This window comes from Micropterus dolomieu, linkage group LG16 (genome assembly GCF_021292245.1).
Source record: "Micropterus dolomieu isolate WLL.071019.BEF.003 ecotype Adirondacks linkage group LG16, ASM2129224v1, whole genome shotgun sequence".
NCBI classification, from domain to species: Eukaryota; Metazoa; Chordata; class Actinopteri; order Centrarchiformes; family Centrarchidae; genus Micropterus; species Micropterus dolomieu.
Genome location: NC_060165.1, coordinates 19,128,292 through 19,146,351, shown reverse-complemented (window position 1 = coordinate 19,146,351; position 18,060 = coordinate 19,128,292). Strand labels below are relative to the sequence as shown.

General features: G+C 38.8%; 1 protein-coding gene across 9 annotated transcripts in view; it reads right to left on the bottom strand.

Annotated features, from left to right (window-relative positions):
- Positions 1-4,246: 4,246 nt before the first annotated feature.
- syt1a (synaptotagmin Ia) overlaps positions 4,247-18,060 on the bottom strand; it is a 194,288-nt gene continuing 180,474 nt past the window's right edge. For all 9 annotated transcript variants that reach the window (XM_046072082.1, XM_046072088.1, XM_046072080.1 and 6 more), the window contains 2 exons: positions 8,782-8,915; positions 4,247-5,645 (listed from right to left, as the gene is read on the bottom strand). In XM_046072082.1, the coding sequence (XP_045928038.1) occupies positions 5,439-5,645; positions 8,782-8,915 (341 nt within the window). In that variant the 3' untranslated portion in view covers positions 4,247-5,438. The remainder of the gene's footprint in view (positions 5,646-8,781; positions 8,916-18,060) is intronic.

Genomic DNA, 18,060 nt, shown 5'->3' with positions numbered 1-18,060 from the left:
TGGTCGTTCCACAGCTGAAATGGAGCCTAATTTGATCATGCAGCTTTGATTATTTAAATGCAGACAACAGAGACAGCAGTAATGGACTGCAACAAGCCATTAAAAATCAAACCAGTGGAGCTTAGGCTAACATGTAGTACCTAGTACTTTATTCAAAATGTAGTTTATGTCTATGCATATTGCCCATTAAACTTAGTACCTTATTCTCTCTTTTTCTATGCTTCTTTTTGTATCTACTTGTTAAGGTTACTTATCGTTTCTATGCATCTGCACATGTGCTCACTTTTGTGGCTTGTGGTGAGTTTTGACTTCAATTTCCCTGCATGTAAAGTTAAAATGTCTCTGGTTATATTTGAAACTTGAAACATTCCTTCTAAGTTTTAAGTTTGCTTAAGATGTCGATATTTGATGCCCGAACTTCACCATATTTTTACATTTTAATGATGGGATACCATTAAGACAGGAAGCACAAAATACACTGAAATCAGTGCCATTTTTTTTTAACCAAAAGTTAAAGTCAGAAACTAATGATCTCCAAATGCTACAGAACTTTACTGACAGCTTATTCTAGCCATATTTTGCCTTTAGTCTATTACTTTAGCCTCTTCACTCCCACTGTCTCACTGGCAGGACAGTCTGTCCAAACTCATGCTGTGCTGCCAAAGTGTGCTCTAACCCACATAATGTTATTTAAATCATTTCCAAAGACACCGATTTTGTCAGGCAAAACTTTGGTGAAATCCCATTTGATGGAATGGTGCAGCTGTGAAAACATAGAGTCTCGGGTTTGAATATATTTCACTCAGTGTAAACCAAACATTATATAGCTTCAATGAAGAGCTGGAACTAGCTGATAAAGACTAGATATTTGAAATAGTCAGAAAATGTGGGATGATATTTTAAGGTACTTCAAGAAAGATGTTAACGGGTTTAAGTTTTATTATGTATAAATGTGTCACTGACAGCCATATAGCATGAAATTTTTACAGGATGTTCTTATCTGATGAGATAAGGGAAACGGGCAGCGCAGCCTAAAATCTATAAATCTGCAACTCCGGGGTGCTCGCATAATCAAATTCACTCTCAACTGAGCTTCACATCGATGTGACATCATGCATTTGGTGGGAGGACAGACTCGTGTCCATGTGAGTATTCACTAATAGAAATTGATCTGTGCCCAGAGCAAAATGAAAAACATGAACCCTCTTTTTTCATGGTTGTGCACGTACACTGTGGTGTTCTCCTTTACATCCTTTAGATGGCAGTAGTGACTTTGTTAACAGGCTGGTCTGGATGATTCACAGCCAACTCAAGACAAACATCGTCATTAAAACCGGAATTTGTCACCGGACCAACACATGATGTGACAGGAGTTTCGTGCAGGAGCAGTGAGTCATACATCTTCTGCCAATCAGTACTGTACAAACACTGTAGTGATAGTAATAACATAATAATGTTTTTTAGGCAGTGCCAGCATCTTTTGCTACTTAAATGGATGCTTTGTTGACACTCCATGCATCATAAAATGAAAACAGGACATGATAAGCTTCTGTATCAACAGGAAATAAAACATTTTTATTGATCATTTGTGTATATGAAGTTATATAACAACAGTCAGAAAACTCCACAGAGTGAATCACTACACAAAGTGAAACAAAACTGTAAAACACCTCGTCAAAAATGAAGGTATACACAGCAAATATAACTGTCAGCGGCTCGCCGTCACCGCGAGCGATATGGCAGGAAAAAACACCCCAAACAGTTCTACAAGATTACAGAGAAAATTTCCACACACAAAATACTCAAGCAGGCAGTTGATATACACAAAGGCAACTAGGATCTTTCTACAGCATCAGATTCTAATACTTTACACAGCTTTGTTTTTGAAAGGTCAGTGTGGCTTTTAATCAGTGTCACTGGAGAGAATCTTGAGTTCCTTGTCACACAGAGAGGTTTTTTTTAACAAGAGGAGAATTTAGGGCTTGATTATGCATGCGTACTTTGGTAGGAAATCGCAATAAGAGTAGCGTTGCTTTGTGGTGCAGGAAATGGCTTTTGCTTTGTGGGGTTTCCGCATACCTCGCAATCCAATGGGTTCTGCAATGCTGCTCATTACTGAATTCCCTGATACATTTGTACACGTTTGCGTAATTTCTGTCATTTGATTTTCTTTCAACTTTGATCGGATTATTCCTTTAGTACAACCTTTTTGCATTAAAACTAAATTGCCCAGGCCACTTTTACAGAGCCTTTACTTTGTACTTCCATTTTATTCATTTCAATCTGAAGCTGTACTGGAATTCGTGAATCTACTTATGTAAACATGTCAAATCAAAAGAAGGGATTGGGAATGCAGCTGCATTTAGGTATATTCAATGATTAGGAAATTATATCAGACAGGGGAGATTTTACCCCAAAGGGGTAAAATTAAATAAATTCATAATAGTAAAAAAAAATATCAACAAAATTCATATTTCTTTACAACAAAAAGTGCAAAGTACATCTAATCTCACGGTTAAAATAATCTACCAACACAGTCCATACTGTACATTCAGAGTATTCATCTTAAATATAAAAGGGGTTTTTGAATCAACAAGGCAGTTAACAAATAAAAAAAATCCATAATGAAAATTAAATAAAGAGATATAGTATATAGCTTCATTCTAGATATACATTTCTGACACAATTATGTGTGTATATGTGTGTGTGTGTGTGTGTGTGTGTGTGTGTGTAAGTATATATATATATATATATATATATATATATATATATATACACACACATGGCATTTTAAGGGGATATTTAAATGTAGAATCTCATGTGGTATTTAACTAATACTCCCTGAAACTTCTGATGCTGGAACTGTGTGCAAGAACAGAAAATAAAACCTGCGAAAAAGGGAGGGAACCCTAAACAGAGGTCGACAGGTGTCAAGCTCCAACCTATAAGCTGAATCTACGTGTGCTGTGTCCTAACCATTTCACTGGAAAGGAGAAACATCTCTCTGGACTGGAATCATCCTCTAGAGTTAGAATATTTTTTCCCCCTTGGGCAACACCACCCACGTTAACACTATGGGATGAACATATAAGTATTGCACAGTGCTCAACAAAATGCTGTGTGAAGCCACCCGCTCGCTCTCATATTAAAACGTCTTCCTGCCTTTTTTGTTTTTTTTGCCGCGTAAAGTCGGGCGACGCCACGCACTCTCTCTTTCTCTGCGTGTAGAAGGGAAAATGGCATTAAACGCTACGACATCACTACAGAACAAACTGTCGCTACCTACTGATAAGTCTACATCTCTAAGCACACACGGCAGTCACAGTGATACACAAAGCAGTCCTCAGAGACTCATATGGAATGACAAGTAGCTTTTTCATAATAGTGCGATCAACTACACAATAACATTGAAAACATTTAGAAAGTCCTCCTGTAGCTAGCATCGAGTATACTGTATGCAAGAGGTTCCTCCAAGATAAGAGACTTTATGGTTTTCATGGATTAAAACGTATTCCTTTGCTAATTGAACCCGTAGTAAAGGACATGATGGACTAATAGCCTGTGCAGACCATTAACTTTACGGTTATTTAGTGTTCTCTTGGTGTAGTCCTGTGCCAACAAGAAAACAAAAGTGATGTCACTGCTGTTGGCTGAAAAGTGATTTGTCATCATTGCTTTCTTCCTTTTATTTAAGCCGATTTCGGGCTCCCTCTGCAGGTGTCCTGAAATGAAGTCAGTCAACAATTGTCCACAAATGTCTTCCTAAGGAAGTCAACAAGCTAGTTCAGAGACATCCAGTGCAAAACAGCAGCCACATAAAAGTTAAAATTGGCAGTAAAACATGGCTAGCTCTATTGTCACTGTGAGAAGGCAACGCAAAGCAAAGACTGCGATTCAGGGCACCATTGCAGCCAAAGACATTGTTCCCGATAAACCAAAGCTACAACCACTAGCAAGTGGAAGTGTGCATGAAGAGAGAGCCTCTACATAAGTCACCTCTCTGAAAATGGCAGTGTTTAGAAACTCGCTTCGCCTCCGTCAATGTAAACATATACATTGACCCAATGTTTAAACTCTTGATTTTTCTATCTTCTCCTCTGATTGAAGGCAAGGGGATCGTATCAGAAGAGACAGCCCCTGGTGTCAGTAGATCTCCCCCCCGTCCCAGCCTTTAGTAAAGATTGTAAAAAAAATCATGCAGTTTACTAAAAATAGTCAAGACGTTGAATTGCTCTAAAAAATAGTCCTCTTAAAACCAGAGTCGTGACTCGTCTTTTTTTTTTTTTTAATTCCCCCTCGAAGATCGGCCTAAATGCGATATACTTCCAACAACGACAAGGCTGTTCAAAGTAAGCAGTTAACAAAATATTGTTAAACGAGCTTAAGGACACAATGGCTACAGATTGGTGCTTTTTTTCACATGGGGTCTGTTTCTGAAGGGTTGAGAAATGAGTCTTTTTTTGGAGGCAATATTTTCCATTTTTGGAAAAGCTAACGAGCCAGTATAAGTGAACGATGGCCTTTAAAACGAGGACCTATTTCACTTAGAAGAAACTGCCAAATATGGAGAAAGTAAATGCTAACTGGGTTGCATTAACTATTGTGTCTGGTAAGGAGTGTGCATCAAGCTAAACATATAGGTCCTCTGATTGAGAAATAAGTACAAAAAGTCATAAGACATCATGTGCTTATATAATTTCCAGCAGCATAATTTTTCCCTCAGAACCATAGCAGTTAATGGCCTTGTATTTTGGAGTTTTGTTTGTATATATTTGTCTGTTTGTCTTTTCAGTGATGATCCTTTGCTGAACTTAAAGGCAGACATTGTCCTTTACAATATTTGAATATATTTCCACTAGTGTCTTGCAGGTTGGAGTTTTTTTTTTCTGGAATGCAATAAGGTAATAAGGTAGAATTTTTAAATCCTGGGATATATAATATTGGCTTTCCTCTATATCTGCATTTACATAATTTAAAATAGAACATCTTATTAAAAACATCAAGATATACACAGATTAGGAAACAGGTAACAACATACAAACACATAAACTAGAAATCATTTTTATCTGCATACTTATATATACAACTGTGGTACAATAAATTCTTTCAGTCATGCGCTATCTATACAGATCATATTGCTTAAAAGAAGGGGGCATTTGGTCAGGGCGTTTAAGGGCACAGAGATGGAAAACAAAAACTGCTGAAACATAGAGGAACAAAAAGAAAAACAGAAAGCCAGAAAAGTAGAACCCGAGAGAAATTAGCAGAAGGTGGGATCTTACAGGAAGTTTGAACAATTAGGATTGTTTGTGATATTAGGAACGGTAAAGCTGGGAGAGGCTGAGTTAGGGGGTTACATGGATGGACCCATATATCACTGAGGTATTTACACATACTGGCTAAAGAGTACTACAAGGCAGGTGCTGAAAGGGTCCTGCCTATTTCTTGGTGGAGAGCTGAGCGTCCACCTCTTCCTCAGGCTTCAACACGTGCCACTGGGCGATGGGTCTCCTGGGGTTGGCCAGCATGTCGGACCAGTGGCGCAGCTCCGTCCCCGAGCTGTTGAGGCCCACAAAAACCTTGCCGATGGCATCGTTCTTGCCGATCTTGTCATAGTCCAGAACAGTTATAACAACTTGCACTTTCTGTAGAAAGGGAAGAGTGGTAGAGAAGAGAGAATGTAAATCAAGGTGACGTCAGCATACAGACATATATATATTCATCTCTAAACAGTCACGTTTGCTTTAGTCAAACAATAAAACTCTTTAAGTCAGTGTCCTTTTATAAACCACCTCCTAAATCATAATCCCTTTTATAATTGCTAAGAAAGGTCATGTGATATGATAGAAAGCTCCAGAACAGCTACTAAGCACTTTTTAACTTTTGTTTAGAAAAGTTACTTAATTATTTTTTATTAGACATTATCATATGACACAGACATGAGCTTTTACTGCATCAGAGCATTAAAAACAGAAAACAACAGAAGTTTTTAGATCCCCCACATAGCTATTGTAATGTGTGCTCAAAGCTGCTGTGTTTCTGCACTGCCTTTCCTAAAGGGCACCTGTCAATCAGTGTTCTTTAATGGTTTTTTGGCGAAGTTTGAGTTCCTGTTTTCTAATTATTCCAAACATACTGGAAACATAAAATCATGGACTGTGCGGCTAAGAATATTCCTGAGAAAGATCTAAAAGCCCTGATAAACTAAGCACAGTATACACTGAAACATCAGTTATTGTAGAGTAGAAAATGTGAATGCATTTGTGCGTTAAACTTCCTGGTTTTTACTTTAAGTAGTACAGTAATGCAGAGAATGAGGTGCTCCTTCAGACATTAATGTTCATTAACAGTAAATGACATTCCAGACCGGGCCTTGGTTATTTTCAAAGCCAGACACGGCAGAATTTTTGATTACTCAGAGGTCTAAGACTCAGCCTCGCATGCATGCAGCATGTGCTTGTTCAAAGGGACACTGTAAAAAGGAGTGACTTGGGCATCAATCTCTGGCAGAGAATATGAATTAGTGCAAAAGGAGCCCTGATTAAGTTTCGATCCACTGGCACAATGAGACGGGGTTACTGCCACCTGCATGAGCACAGAGCCACTGTTAGAAAAGAGCATGCCTAATACGCCATGTAATTAAATGCTGAATAAGGTTCCCAGATGGCCAGTAAGCGTTAGATGGTTTTTAAAGGGACAGTTCGCGTTCAAATGGATAATTGAACGTGAACTAATTGAATCACGGTTGTCTTTGATTGGAAATTACCAGGCTCTTTTTGTTAATCATCACTGACCGGTACTGTTTTGCTGCTTCTATTGTGCTGTGAATGATTTACCAATAATAATCACATTTTGGATAATAATTAAAAGAACAACTCAACATTTTGGGAAATAAGTTCATTAGCTTTTCTTTCAACTGATGTTAATGTCATGTGACGAACAATGCTTTATCCATTTGCCTAGAACATCTGTGTAGCATCTCTGGCTACTGCACAGGTTGCCAGATACAGTAGATTGTAGGATACAGTAGTTCCCTCTACAAGCTTGGAAGAAGACAAAACCTGGCAACCTAACTGTGTCAACAAGACTCTGACAAGCTGCATTAAGTCCATGTGTGTAACGCCACTAAAACCTCAATTTGTTTTTCTCTGTACAAATTTAACAAAAGCAATAAAACACGTTAAATTGTGAACTTGTTTAGAGAGCCAAGCTGTGTCTTTGTTTAATATCTTATGTATTGTCTGATGTACTGAATTTATTATTTATTTAATGTATTTTATGCATTATTTAAGCACTGTGAGTGAGCTGAGTGTATAAAATGTGCCATACCGTGCTTAGATTTTTGTATACATTTCAAGTTGCATAGTTAAGTCCTCTATGAATGAAACCAGGAGATAAAAAAATGTAGTTTCATTTGCCAATATGGGGTAATGGTTAGTATCTAAGAGCCTATATATAAAAGCAAGTTGATCTAAATGGTGTCACTGAGCACTAAACGCTAATTGTATGTGTACTAAGGAGGATGTGGAAGTCAATAGCAAAGCTTCTGTTAATCAGCACTGTTTCTTTTCCCACACAGTCTTTGAGACAATTAAAATCTTTAGATTAATTACACAAATAGTCTAGGTCAAGTTTAGCTCAGATTCAGTACTCTGCCTCTGCAGATAAAAATGGTTAATTTGCAGCTATTTATAAGGGGTTGTTCTTGTAAATGTTAACAGGATGGGGAAAAAATCTGCCTGAGAAATCGATTAACAAATGAAACTATATTTGATTTCCCTACAACTTGATATTGTGGCAGTAAGTCTGTAATTACAAATCACCACAGCTCTGATGTCTTTATTTAAAATCAGATGCTAACAGAGCTAAAGAGCTATCGTGGGTGTTTAACAAGTCCATTACTTTAACATTTACAACAACCTCTGTAAGGAGCCTAGTTGGTGTTTGACAGGTTGGTCACAGTTTACCGGCAATTTAAGTACATTTTTAGCTCATATAATGTTCTCACTGCTTTCAGGAGAGCGTTAAATACACCTAATCAATGACAAGTTTATGATTCAATCAGTGGCACTAATTATTTAATGACAAACTAGGCTCTTGGTGAAATGTAAATTCAGCCAACTTACTAGTATAAGCAGGACTAAATAAAGGTTTGATTTGGACGGGGTTGATTGGGATCAACACAGTTGAAATTGAATCTGAGGCACATGGACCCAAAACCCGTGATTTGTGAGCTGTGACAGGCATAATCAATTTGACTCAATTACTGTCTTGCCTGAAGAGATAATGTTGTTCATTGCTATTCCGTTCTGGCACAGTCTGTGCATTCTTTATCCTTTTTTTTTCATAATGTTCTGGAAAAAGATTTATGCTTTACTCCTTCTTTGTCTTAGATATACTGTAGTTGTTGCTGTACTCACTTAAATCATGTTGTGCACGGTAATCTTTGTAAGACATGCAACAAATAGCACTGAGATACATGCTATATCCAATAACAAGTGCAGAGAATAACATCAACCGAGCAACTGGCTTGTTGAATTGCAAAACCAAGGCCAATTTAAACTGAAGTGCCTTTGATTATACTGTTTTGATGAAAAGCCTCTAAACTGATTATTTGGTAAATGAGCTCCACTTATCAATGGCTTATATGCTGCAAATACTTGCTGGTTCTTACAATAAAATGTGTCCCTACAGGATAGCACATTACCTTTTAGAAATGTCAGGGTTATAAGAATGGATATTTTATAAACTCTCAATTTCTGTAAATGGCTGAGACTGTACCTGGATTTGTTCAAATGGGACTTCAAAGCTAAATGACTCGTTGTAGTAAGGGTTGAGGGTGTTCTTCTTGATTGTCGTCTTCTTCTTCTTCAGCCTCTTGCCGTTTTGCATAAGATGGATCTTCACATATGGATCTGCAGACAAAGACACATTTTAATTTACACTTTTACTTCTTTGACATCATTTTAAGGCGCTCTTTATAATCTTCCTCTATTTGTCTGTCCTTTAACAGATAATAAGAGTTAAACCTGCATTAACTGATTTTGGCCACTTGGGGGCAGTGGAACAAGCAGTAAATACAACATTGACATTTTATCACTTTGTAAAGTTGATAAGGTGAACAGATGCCTAATTACACATCCAGCAAACACAGCAATATTAGCATTCATTTGGAGTTGTGTTTCGGGCCACCCGATGCATAATAGTCCAATATTCACTCTCCTTTCAGCTCTGGTTTTGGTCTCAACCTCTTCATGAGGTAAATACACTATATGGACAAAAGTACCCCTGTCCCAATACTTTTGGCAGGGACTGTTTTTTCATTGTGTGGTCTTTCTTAAGGGAAATCTTTATGCTACAACATACAATTCTTGACACAGTTATTCTACCAGTTTGTGTTTGGCTTTTTCCTCTTTCAATATGATGATGCCCCCGTGCACAAAGCTAGCTCCATAAAGAAATGGTTTTCTCAGTTTGGTGTGGAAGAACTTGACTCGCCTGCTCAGAGCCCTGACCTCAACCCTATACTAAACCTTAGGGATGAACTAAAACAGAGATTGTGAGCCAGGGCCTTGTGTCCAACATCAGTGTCTGACCTCACAAAAGCTCTTCTGGATGAACGGGCAAAAATTCCCACAGACAAACCCTTCCTACAAGAGTGGAACTGTTATAGCTGCAAAGGGGGGACAAACTCCATATTAACTCCATACTGATTCAGAATGGGATGTTATAAAAGTAATGTGTAGGTGTCCCAGTACTTTTGTCCATATAGTGTATGTGGTTCTTTAACTGCAACATGCTCCACTATGTTCACTAAATAGTTGCTAACTTTGTCTACCATTTGGTGCTGGGCAGGTAGCTTGCAGGGTATTTATCATAGGTTTTGGCTGCTTGCTGTAAAAAACCTCCGCAGAGCTGAGGGGAAACTGCAGAGCCAGGTTATAACGGTCAGATCATCACTACAAGTATTATTTTATCCATTGTTAATATATAAATATTGATTATAATAGATTTAAGCAAACCTTCGTTATCAACGTTTTTGATATATTAATACCTACAAAAAGAGTTATAAGCGATGGGCAGTGGGCAGTGGTTATAAAGCCATGAGAGTCTTATGTATTTACATCACTCAGTTAACCTTCCCTATTCAAAAGCCTCATTTTCATCTGTCTGAATGCCATCTCAAGGGGAACCCAAGTGGTCGTCTGTCCGCATCCACTCTGGCAATCAGGTAAAGTGTGTGCCTAAAAACAACAAACCACCCGCTTTTGTTTATGGTGTGACGCTACTCCTCCTGATTTATTTACAAATTGTCATCAAAACTAAATTGAAGAAGAGGAGCCATTAGTGTCTTGGCTTGGACATATGCCATTTCAAATTGTGAAATAAACACTACGTTTTTGATTTTTTGGCTTTAATTAGGCCATTAAAAGGACTAGGTATGGCTGTTAAGTTTGCACAGTCAAAGAGATCCTAATGATTCCAAATACTTTACATTACATGCCCAAATATGGGCAGCTGCAGAATGTAATAAGTTCTACTGTACTTTTTAATGGCAAAAAAAAAAACATCCAAAAGATGAATGAGGATTAAATAATCACTGTAGTTCAAACAATATGTGCTTTTCCCATTCACTCACATGAATTACTCACTAAATAAAATATATTGCTACGGTTGGTTGGTCCTTATTAATTCAGAAAGTGAGAAATGTAGCGTGTTACAGTCATTTAGAAAGTCGATTTCTTGGCCATGTATACAGGTAATCAGGTTTCTAATTGTGTTTTTACACATGCACATAATGTATGCATGACAAAGACTTCAGCTGCATCGAACTAGGTTACAGCGCATGTAAATACATTGTCTAATTTCCTGTGTAACCTCGTTTCCCGGGTGCATGTAAACATACTGAATGTGTTTATGCCTTCAGCTACAGTTCCCCTAATGGTGTCTAGATGCTGCTTGAAGTAAAACCGTTGACAGTATTGAAGTGTTTTGGGCTGTGTTTGCTTGAATGACAGCAGTATCAGCCTCTTAAAGTCAGCCATGGTGGCTACCAGTTGCTCCTCACAGTGGTTTTCTACGCTTTGCGCTTATCACATCTCTGAACTTCACATTCCTGTCAACATGTAAAACAACATGGGGCAGGCTGACATCTTTTTGGAAAAAAAACTTGTAATAACATGAAAGGGAGAGAGGGAAGAGCAAATATCTCTCATTATAAATACACCAATATAAATTAAATACAAACAGTTAAAACACAGGCCATGGTTTGCTGTGTAAAAAATGTTGACCAGATTGTTTCTTGTTCCACATATGAAGAACGCATAATGATGCTTAATGATCTCTGATCTCAGCCCACAATCATGATGACTAGATGATGAAAAATGAATGAAAAACACTTTGTGTTGTTTATCATTTAAGACAGCATGCTGCTTGAGAAAGGCAATAACCACAATAATCTCAGAGATACTAATGAGGTAGTCCCTCACTTGAGGCTAACAAAATCCCCCTAACTACTGAACTGCAGAGCTGTGAATTGGAATGAATAAGGAGTAAGACTTTGAATCAGAGCTTATAATTAGTAGTTAAAACACTGCTTGCGCTGATAATCTGGATTTATCTATGGATCCCATATGCAGTCTTTATGCCACATCATGTTTTTTGAAGCATGGGCTGCACTGAAAATATCTCTATGTTTTTAGTTGCAACATTGCTATTGCTAGAAATCCCACAAACACTGAACAAGCTTAGCTCCCTTAATCTTTTATCCAATTTAGGGGGATAAGGACCCACTTGCAGATTGGCAGGCTCGTCCAGGGCATCTGACGTGACTATAGAAAGAAAACCACACAAACAGAATAAGAGTGGCAAAAAAAAGCAGGGAGAATAAATAGATGACAGAGACATGAGTGAAAAGGTAACAGGCTCCTAAAGGAGTGGGTGTCCATTATTAGTCTCCTGCTGAGAAGAGCTGGAGTGCTGGGATGAGGAAACAGCGAATGAGGGTTGCGTGAGTGTGTGTTGTCACTTTGTATAGGAATTTAATCAGTTTCTCAGATTCTCAGAACATTTAAGCCACAAAGCTTTAGGTTTGGAAATGCTGTCGATTAAACTTAAAATCAAACAATTCTCAGTGTTATTCTGTGGATTTCTGCAGTAATCTCCCACAAATTAGTTGCCAGTACATGTACCCCCCTTGGATTGTCTGTGTAAGTAAAGTTTCCGTATGTTCTTTGTCTGGTCAGCCATGGGTGGCTGTCATTTCTCATAGAAACTGCTCAGTTCTTTTTCTGATTATTTCAAACTAATGTAGCGTAGGCAGACCTCTGTGTCACAGGCGTCTAAAGAATGTCTAGCACAAAAGCTGAGAAATGGCAAAGGGCACAGAGGGTCTAGAAAAGGGATGTGTGGGATTTCTCCTTGTTGAATTAGGTTTAAAAAGGACAAATTTAAAGAACAATTTCAGAAACCCTGCATGGCCACATGTCAGTTACTGTTGCTATGCCTGTCAAGCTTTCCGTTCTCGCACGTCACAAACACAGTTTACTATGATAATGGAGGCAGATTTACCACTCAAAATTCCTTGTAATGTTTGAAATAATGCATCATTGATTTCAAACAGACATTTCAGACAAAAGCAGCTTTTAATTTATAGCCAACTGTCTATTTTGCTGGCTGAACTGACAACTGTCGCTGGCAGGTATCATTAGCTATAGCCAGCTAGCTATTTAAGCTTATATTAGCTTCCTGAGTTAAAACTAAATCTTGTAAAAGGGATACAAAATATGCACTTGATGACTATGCAAAAAGTCAGGATCCTTACTAGTTGATCCATGCAGCCATCATGGAAATAAAGAAGCAGCATTCATCTTGTATTGCAGGGAAGAGCTGAGCGTCCTAGTAGTATATGTGTGATAAGGGGGAATCTATGATTGTTGAGATTGTTTTTTGTTCAAACGTAACCCTGTTTGGCTACTTAGCTTACATCATGCTTTTAAATTTAATGTTACAAGGGAAAAGGCTTAGTTTGAGGATCAACCAATGTTAGTCATTATCCGTAGTGGCTATCGCTAATAATGTTGGCTAGGGCTGAAGTGTAAATTTCCACAATTCTCAAAAAGATCAGGACAGAGCTACTAACGTTAGCCTAAACTGACAGCACCCACCACCTGCACACAATGGAGATCCGTAGTGGGATTAATAAAGTTGTTTAAATTGAATTGAATTGACCTAATAAAGTAATGAAGTTAGTTATATGCTAACTCGCTAGGTTACTACTGTAGTTAGTAAGCTCGTTAGCTAGGCATGCTAACGATTGCATTAAATTTACATTACATTTATTCATTTAGCTGACGCTTTTATCCTAGTGATAAAAAAATATACAATTGCTATATATGTCAGAGGTTGCATGCCTCTGGAGCAACAATGAGTTAAGTGTCTTGCTCAGGAACACAATGGTGGATGGGTCTCTCACACCAAATGCATGTGTCTTATCCACTGCCCCATCACAACCCTAGGGGAGGGCTTGCTAGAATAGATAAACATACAGATTAATTATTTATACTTTTGCTTTTGTGTTTTTAGAATGGCAAAAAAAAGACACCACTCTCCAAACTAAGGCCTACCATGCTTCATTATATTTGCTAAATTATATTTGGAAAATCACTTTTACGGTCAATTGTAATAATATCTATCATTGCCTAAAGCTGTATACGTTGAAATACCATTACAGCAGTGACTGCTACAACATGTTCAGTACATGTCATGTATCTGCCTGAATTAACATAATGCAACAGGTGAATGGGATTATGCAAGATAACCCTTTCTCTTTTGAAAAAAGAAAACACCTGTGGCGCCACATCACTGCTATCCAGACAGTCCTTATCTTTCTGGCCAGCAGATGAGAGTTTGGCATTATTGAGTTTTGGGAGGCTCGCTGTACCTCATATCCGGCCCATTTTAGTGTCTTATCCAAGGCGGGTGTAATCTCTCTCATTTCATGGATGAATGCCAGCGCTCCTGATGCAAAAGCGCTTCCTCACATATGTGTACAGCACAGAGGTTCGCCTTCGCTATCCTGAGGTTTACTCATCTGAGTCCTGGATGTTGGCCATAGTTTTATGAGGCGTCACACAATCAGTGATCCATACATCTCCCCCAGGAGGCTAGACGTAGGTTTCTGGTTAAGTGATGAGATCTGAGCCAAATCAGCTGCAGAGGTAAGTAGAGCTACTAAAGCTAAAGCCTATTTTTAAAAGCGGTTACTTACAGTTTGTACTTCAACCTGTGACTGATTGCCAGCTGTGACTCATCTGGATTATCTTGGTGAGGGTAGTGCCTCTCACAGTTGAAGCTTCAATAATATATTATGTGCACAGAAATACAAAACCAAACAAAGAATTTGTTTCTCCCTCAAATATTTTCGTGTTCACTGAGTGTGGCCGCTATGGGCGCTGGCAAAGTTGTGCCAAATGAACACCAATTGAAGCAGGGTTATATATAGGCTGGCTGTCATCTTAGCTCTCCTCCCATCATTTTGGATTTTCCATGGTGGGTGCACCCAGGGGTGACTGTCAGTTTAGTTTTACACACTCAACTCAGCAGTGAATGACACACATACCACACAAACACAAGCGTTTATAGTAAAATTCTTCTCTGAGGTGCAGACCCACAAAATCTGAAGGAAATCTTTGATGATATTGTGTTGTAGTCTCCTTTCTACAATGATAATCTTAATTATCTAATAGCTTATGAATCTTCCTGTAACTCATCTGCTTATTATCAACATCTTATTTATGATTTGTAGATATTAAAGCACAATTGTGAAAGGAAAGGACATTGACAAAATACATTTTGCATTCCTAATCACTTTCAAATTGCTTTCTTCTCTCAGGGCCTGTTCATCATCTTAAAGATCCCTCGGGCCTGTTGCTTCACTGACAGGGAAAAAACCTCTCTATCCGACCAGCCAGGGGAACAAAACAAATAAACCCTCCAGCCGAGAGACTTGATGGTGAGCAGGAGCGCCAGGTCGGGGCAGTGCGGCTTCATTACCGCCGACATGGTGCCTGTGTGCTTTGATAACCTCCCTCACTGTGGGCCATTACCTGGTTATGTGCCGCCTCACAGCCCTCTGGGAAGTCTTCAGAGGTACAAAGAGGATGGGACAAAACACTTTTGCTGCCACTAGCTCTATAAACCTGCATCTACTCTTTCTCGAGTCTCTTCCAGACACTTAGCCTTTGTCACCGACACACTTTTGAGATTGACTCACCTTTGATGGTGCACCATGCCAGGGATACACTATAGTCGCTTGAAAGACTGTAAAATGCGCAGTTTAATACAGACAATAACAGACATTTTTACTGCCCCTTAGCACAAAATTACACAATAAATCTGTGGGAGGTTGAAAGAGTAGATGATGACTCTGCCTGCTGCTGCAATTACTAGCTTTTATAACTCACTTTCTAGTCTTTAGTCTGTTTCGCAAAACTGTAAAATGCACCGCCCACTGGAGTTTCAAGATTCTTTGCAATCTGATTGCCTACAACTCAACGTAATGGAAGTGTATTGTAACTATACATTCCTCTGGAGTCAGTTAAAGCAGGGAGAGGAGTAACTTGTCTGCAATGAGACTGTGATTATTTTGAGACGACAGCTAAAAGAGCATGGTGCTCAGTGCATCACTGCACTTAAGAATCCTGAGGAGCACCAAAAGTCAACTGTACTTTTTAAAACAACTATTTCAAAAGTCTGTTTTTGTAAGAGACACTGCATGGAGGTAGATTTGGAGGGATGTTGCATGAGGAGCCAATCAAAAGAATTATTTCTGATTATACATTGGTTAATGATAATTCCCACATCTTTCTCTGTGAGCCATAATTAGGCATGGTAAACAGGATGACAATAGAGGAGAAGGCTGATCCCAGGCCATCAATTACTTGTCCTCCTCCTTAAGCTCTGGCTGAACCGCCCTGTGGATGGAGGCTAATTATTGTTATTACAGACCTGCCCATTATTTCATCCATCTGCTACACTTTTAAGTCCACTCAAAGCAGAAAAGCAGTCGCAACTAACGAAAATCAAAACTCAAACTGCAATTTAGAGTTTATTCTGGTTGTGTGTAATTAGAAACATGCATGGTGCTATCACTGTATGCTAATAATTCACCCTGAAACCCAGAGCCCAGTACACCCAGATAAAACATGCTCCAATTAAACATGACATACGGTATGTGGTGTCAAACTGTCTGGCTTCCCTACCATTTCCCTTCTCTGAAAGAGAGAAACCTGGCCGTCAAAGTGAACAGATTCACACCCTTTTCATACTGGCTAGTCGACGTGGCTCACAACTCAAAATGTTGACAATCCTACGATGCAAATGGGCACAGGTGAGAGCTAATGGCAGCAGCAGAAAATGGCAGCGGGGGAGGGTTTTTTTTTCTGCCAAATGGCTGCTTGCGCTGGTCTGATAGATGAAAGGGAGCTCTGAGCTTTTAATGTGTGCCGTGTTACTGTACTGCAGGATGTTTAGGCTTATATGGAGAGACTGGGCTGTCAGGCAGAAAGCAAGTGGACCCAGGTGTATGGTAATTGCAGGAGAAAGAGTCAAGGTGGGAGGGAAGTGCACACCGGGGAATTTAAAATGAAACCACTGAAGAAAGTCAAAGGAGAGGCAGCCGGGAGGGAGAGTGGGCAGCTTATTGTGTGATTTTGTATTCGTGTTTCTGAGTGTGTCTGATATGATCAACAATTAGATACTGGCTAGTCAATGCTGTCAAGCTCCTGAATGATGTTGTGTTTTTATCACGAAAGTCAAATAAATTTGTTTATAGAGCACATTTAAAAACAACAAATGTTGACCGAAGTGCCTTATAGAAAGATATGAATTACAATCAAATAAAAACACAGACATAATTGTGTAACTGTTCAACGTTAAATCTCAACCTCATTGTTCTGATGCTGGATTTTAGTGGTGAATCTTAGTTAAGACTATAGACTGTCTGATAAGAATCTTACAAGTTCATTGCATGTCACACTGTGAGAAATGGGTGTGATAAAGTCTTGGTCACAATCTGCGCAGACTTACAACACCAATTTTGAGGCATGTCAGGTTGTGCAATGAATGAATGAATCTGCTTTCTTTCTGCATAGCTCTATGGTGTAAATGGATAAAAAACTGTCTCTGCATATACAGACAACATGTGTCGTTCATCTGCGTCACTCAAACTTTAAACTGTATTCGTCATATTTTGATTATGTTGATAGTGAAGAAAGACAGCCTGTCTTTGGACTTGTCTGATGACTTCATTACGTTTCTCTCATGACCACACCAAAAAAATACTCTTTAAGGCTGGAAAATCAATCATGTAGTCATTAAAATTCAGAAAAATCCAACCTCAAAACCGCAAAGAAATTCAATTTAATGTAATATAAGATAAAGAGAAGAGAAAACAAAAAGCTCATACAGGAACAACATTCTGTGTAAAAACAAAATCTAACTTTCAGCAGTCTTGGTTTCCAAAATCCAGTCCAACACGAACCAGTATGTATTCCTTCATCATTTAGGGATGTCCCCGACTAAGGATTTACATAGTCTAATCAGAATCGGGGGGGTGGGGGGGGAACAGACAGACTGACCCTGTGTTGTTTGTGTATGCTCCAGTCATGAACCTGGGGGTGTTGACTGTACAAGGATTTCCACTCTCCTGCGCTAAAAAGTGGCACATTCTGTTACCATGACATCGGACCTGCTATTCAGACTTGACTGTATTGTGATAAATGTCATCTATTGATCCTCATGCTGCCCGGGTTCATTGTTAGAGCAACACCACAGCAGGGATATGTTTGCATCTTTCTACTTCATTCTTTGGTCAACATATTGTCTTCATTAGCTAATGTTGCATTCATTAGTGGTCTTCTTTTAAACAAGATTAGGTCTAGAAGTGCAATTTCTTTAGGATCTGAACATCTGTTCAAAACATCAAAGATTTCTTTGGGGGACAAAAGTCAGCATGACAAATGTACTTGTGACCGGTGATGTGTTTGGCTGGTTAAAAAC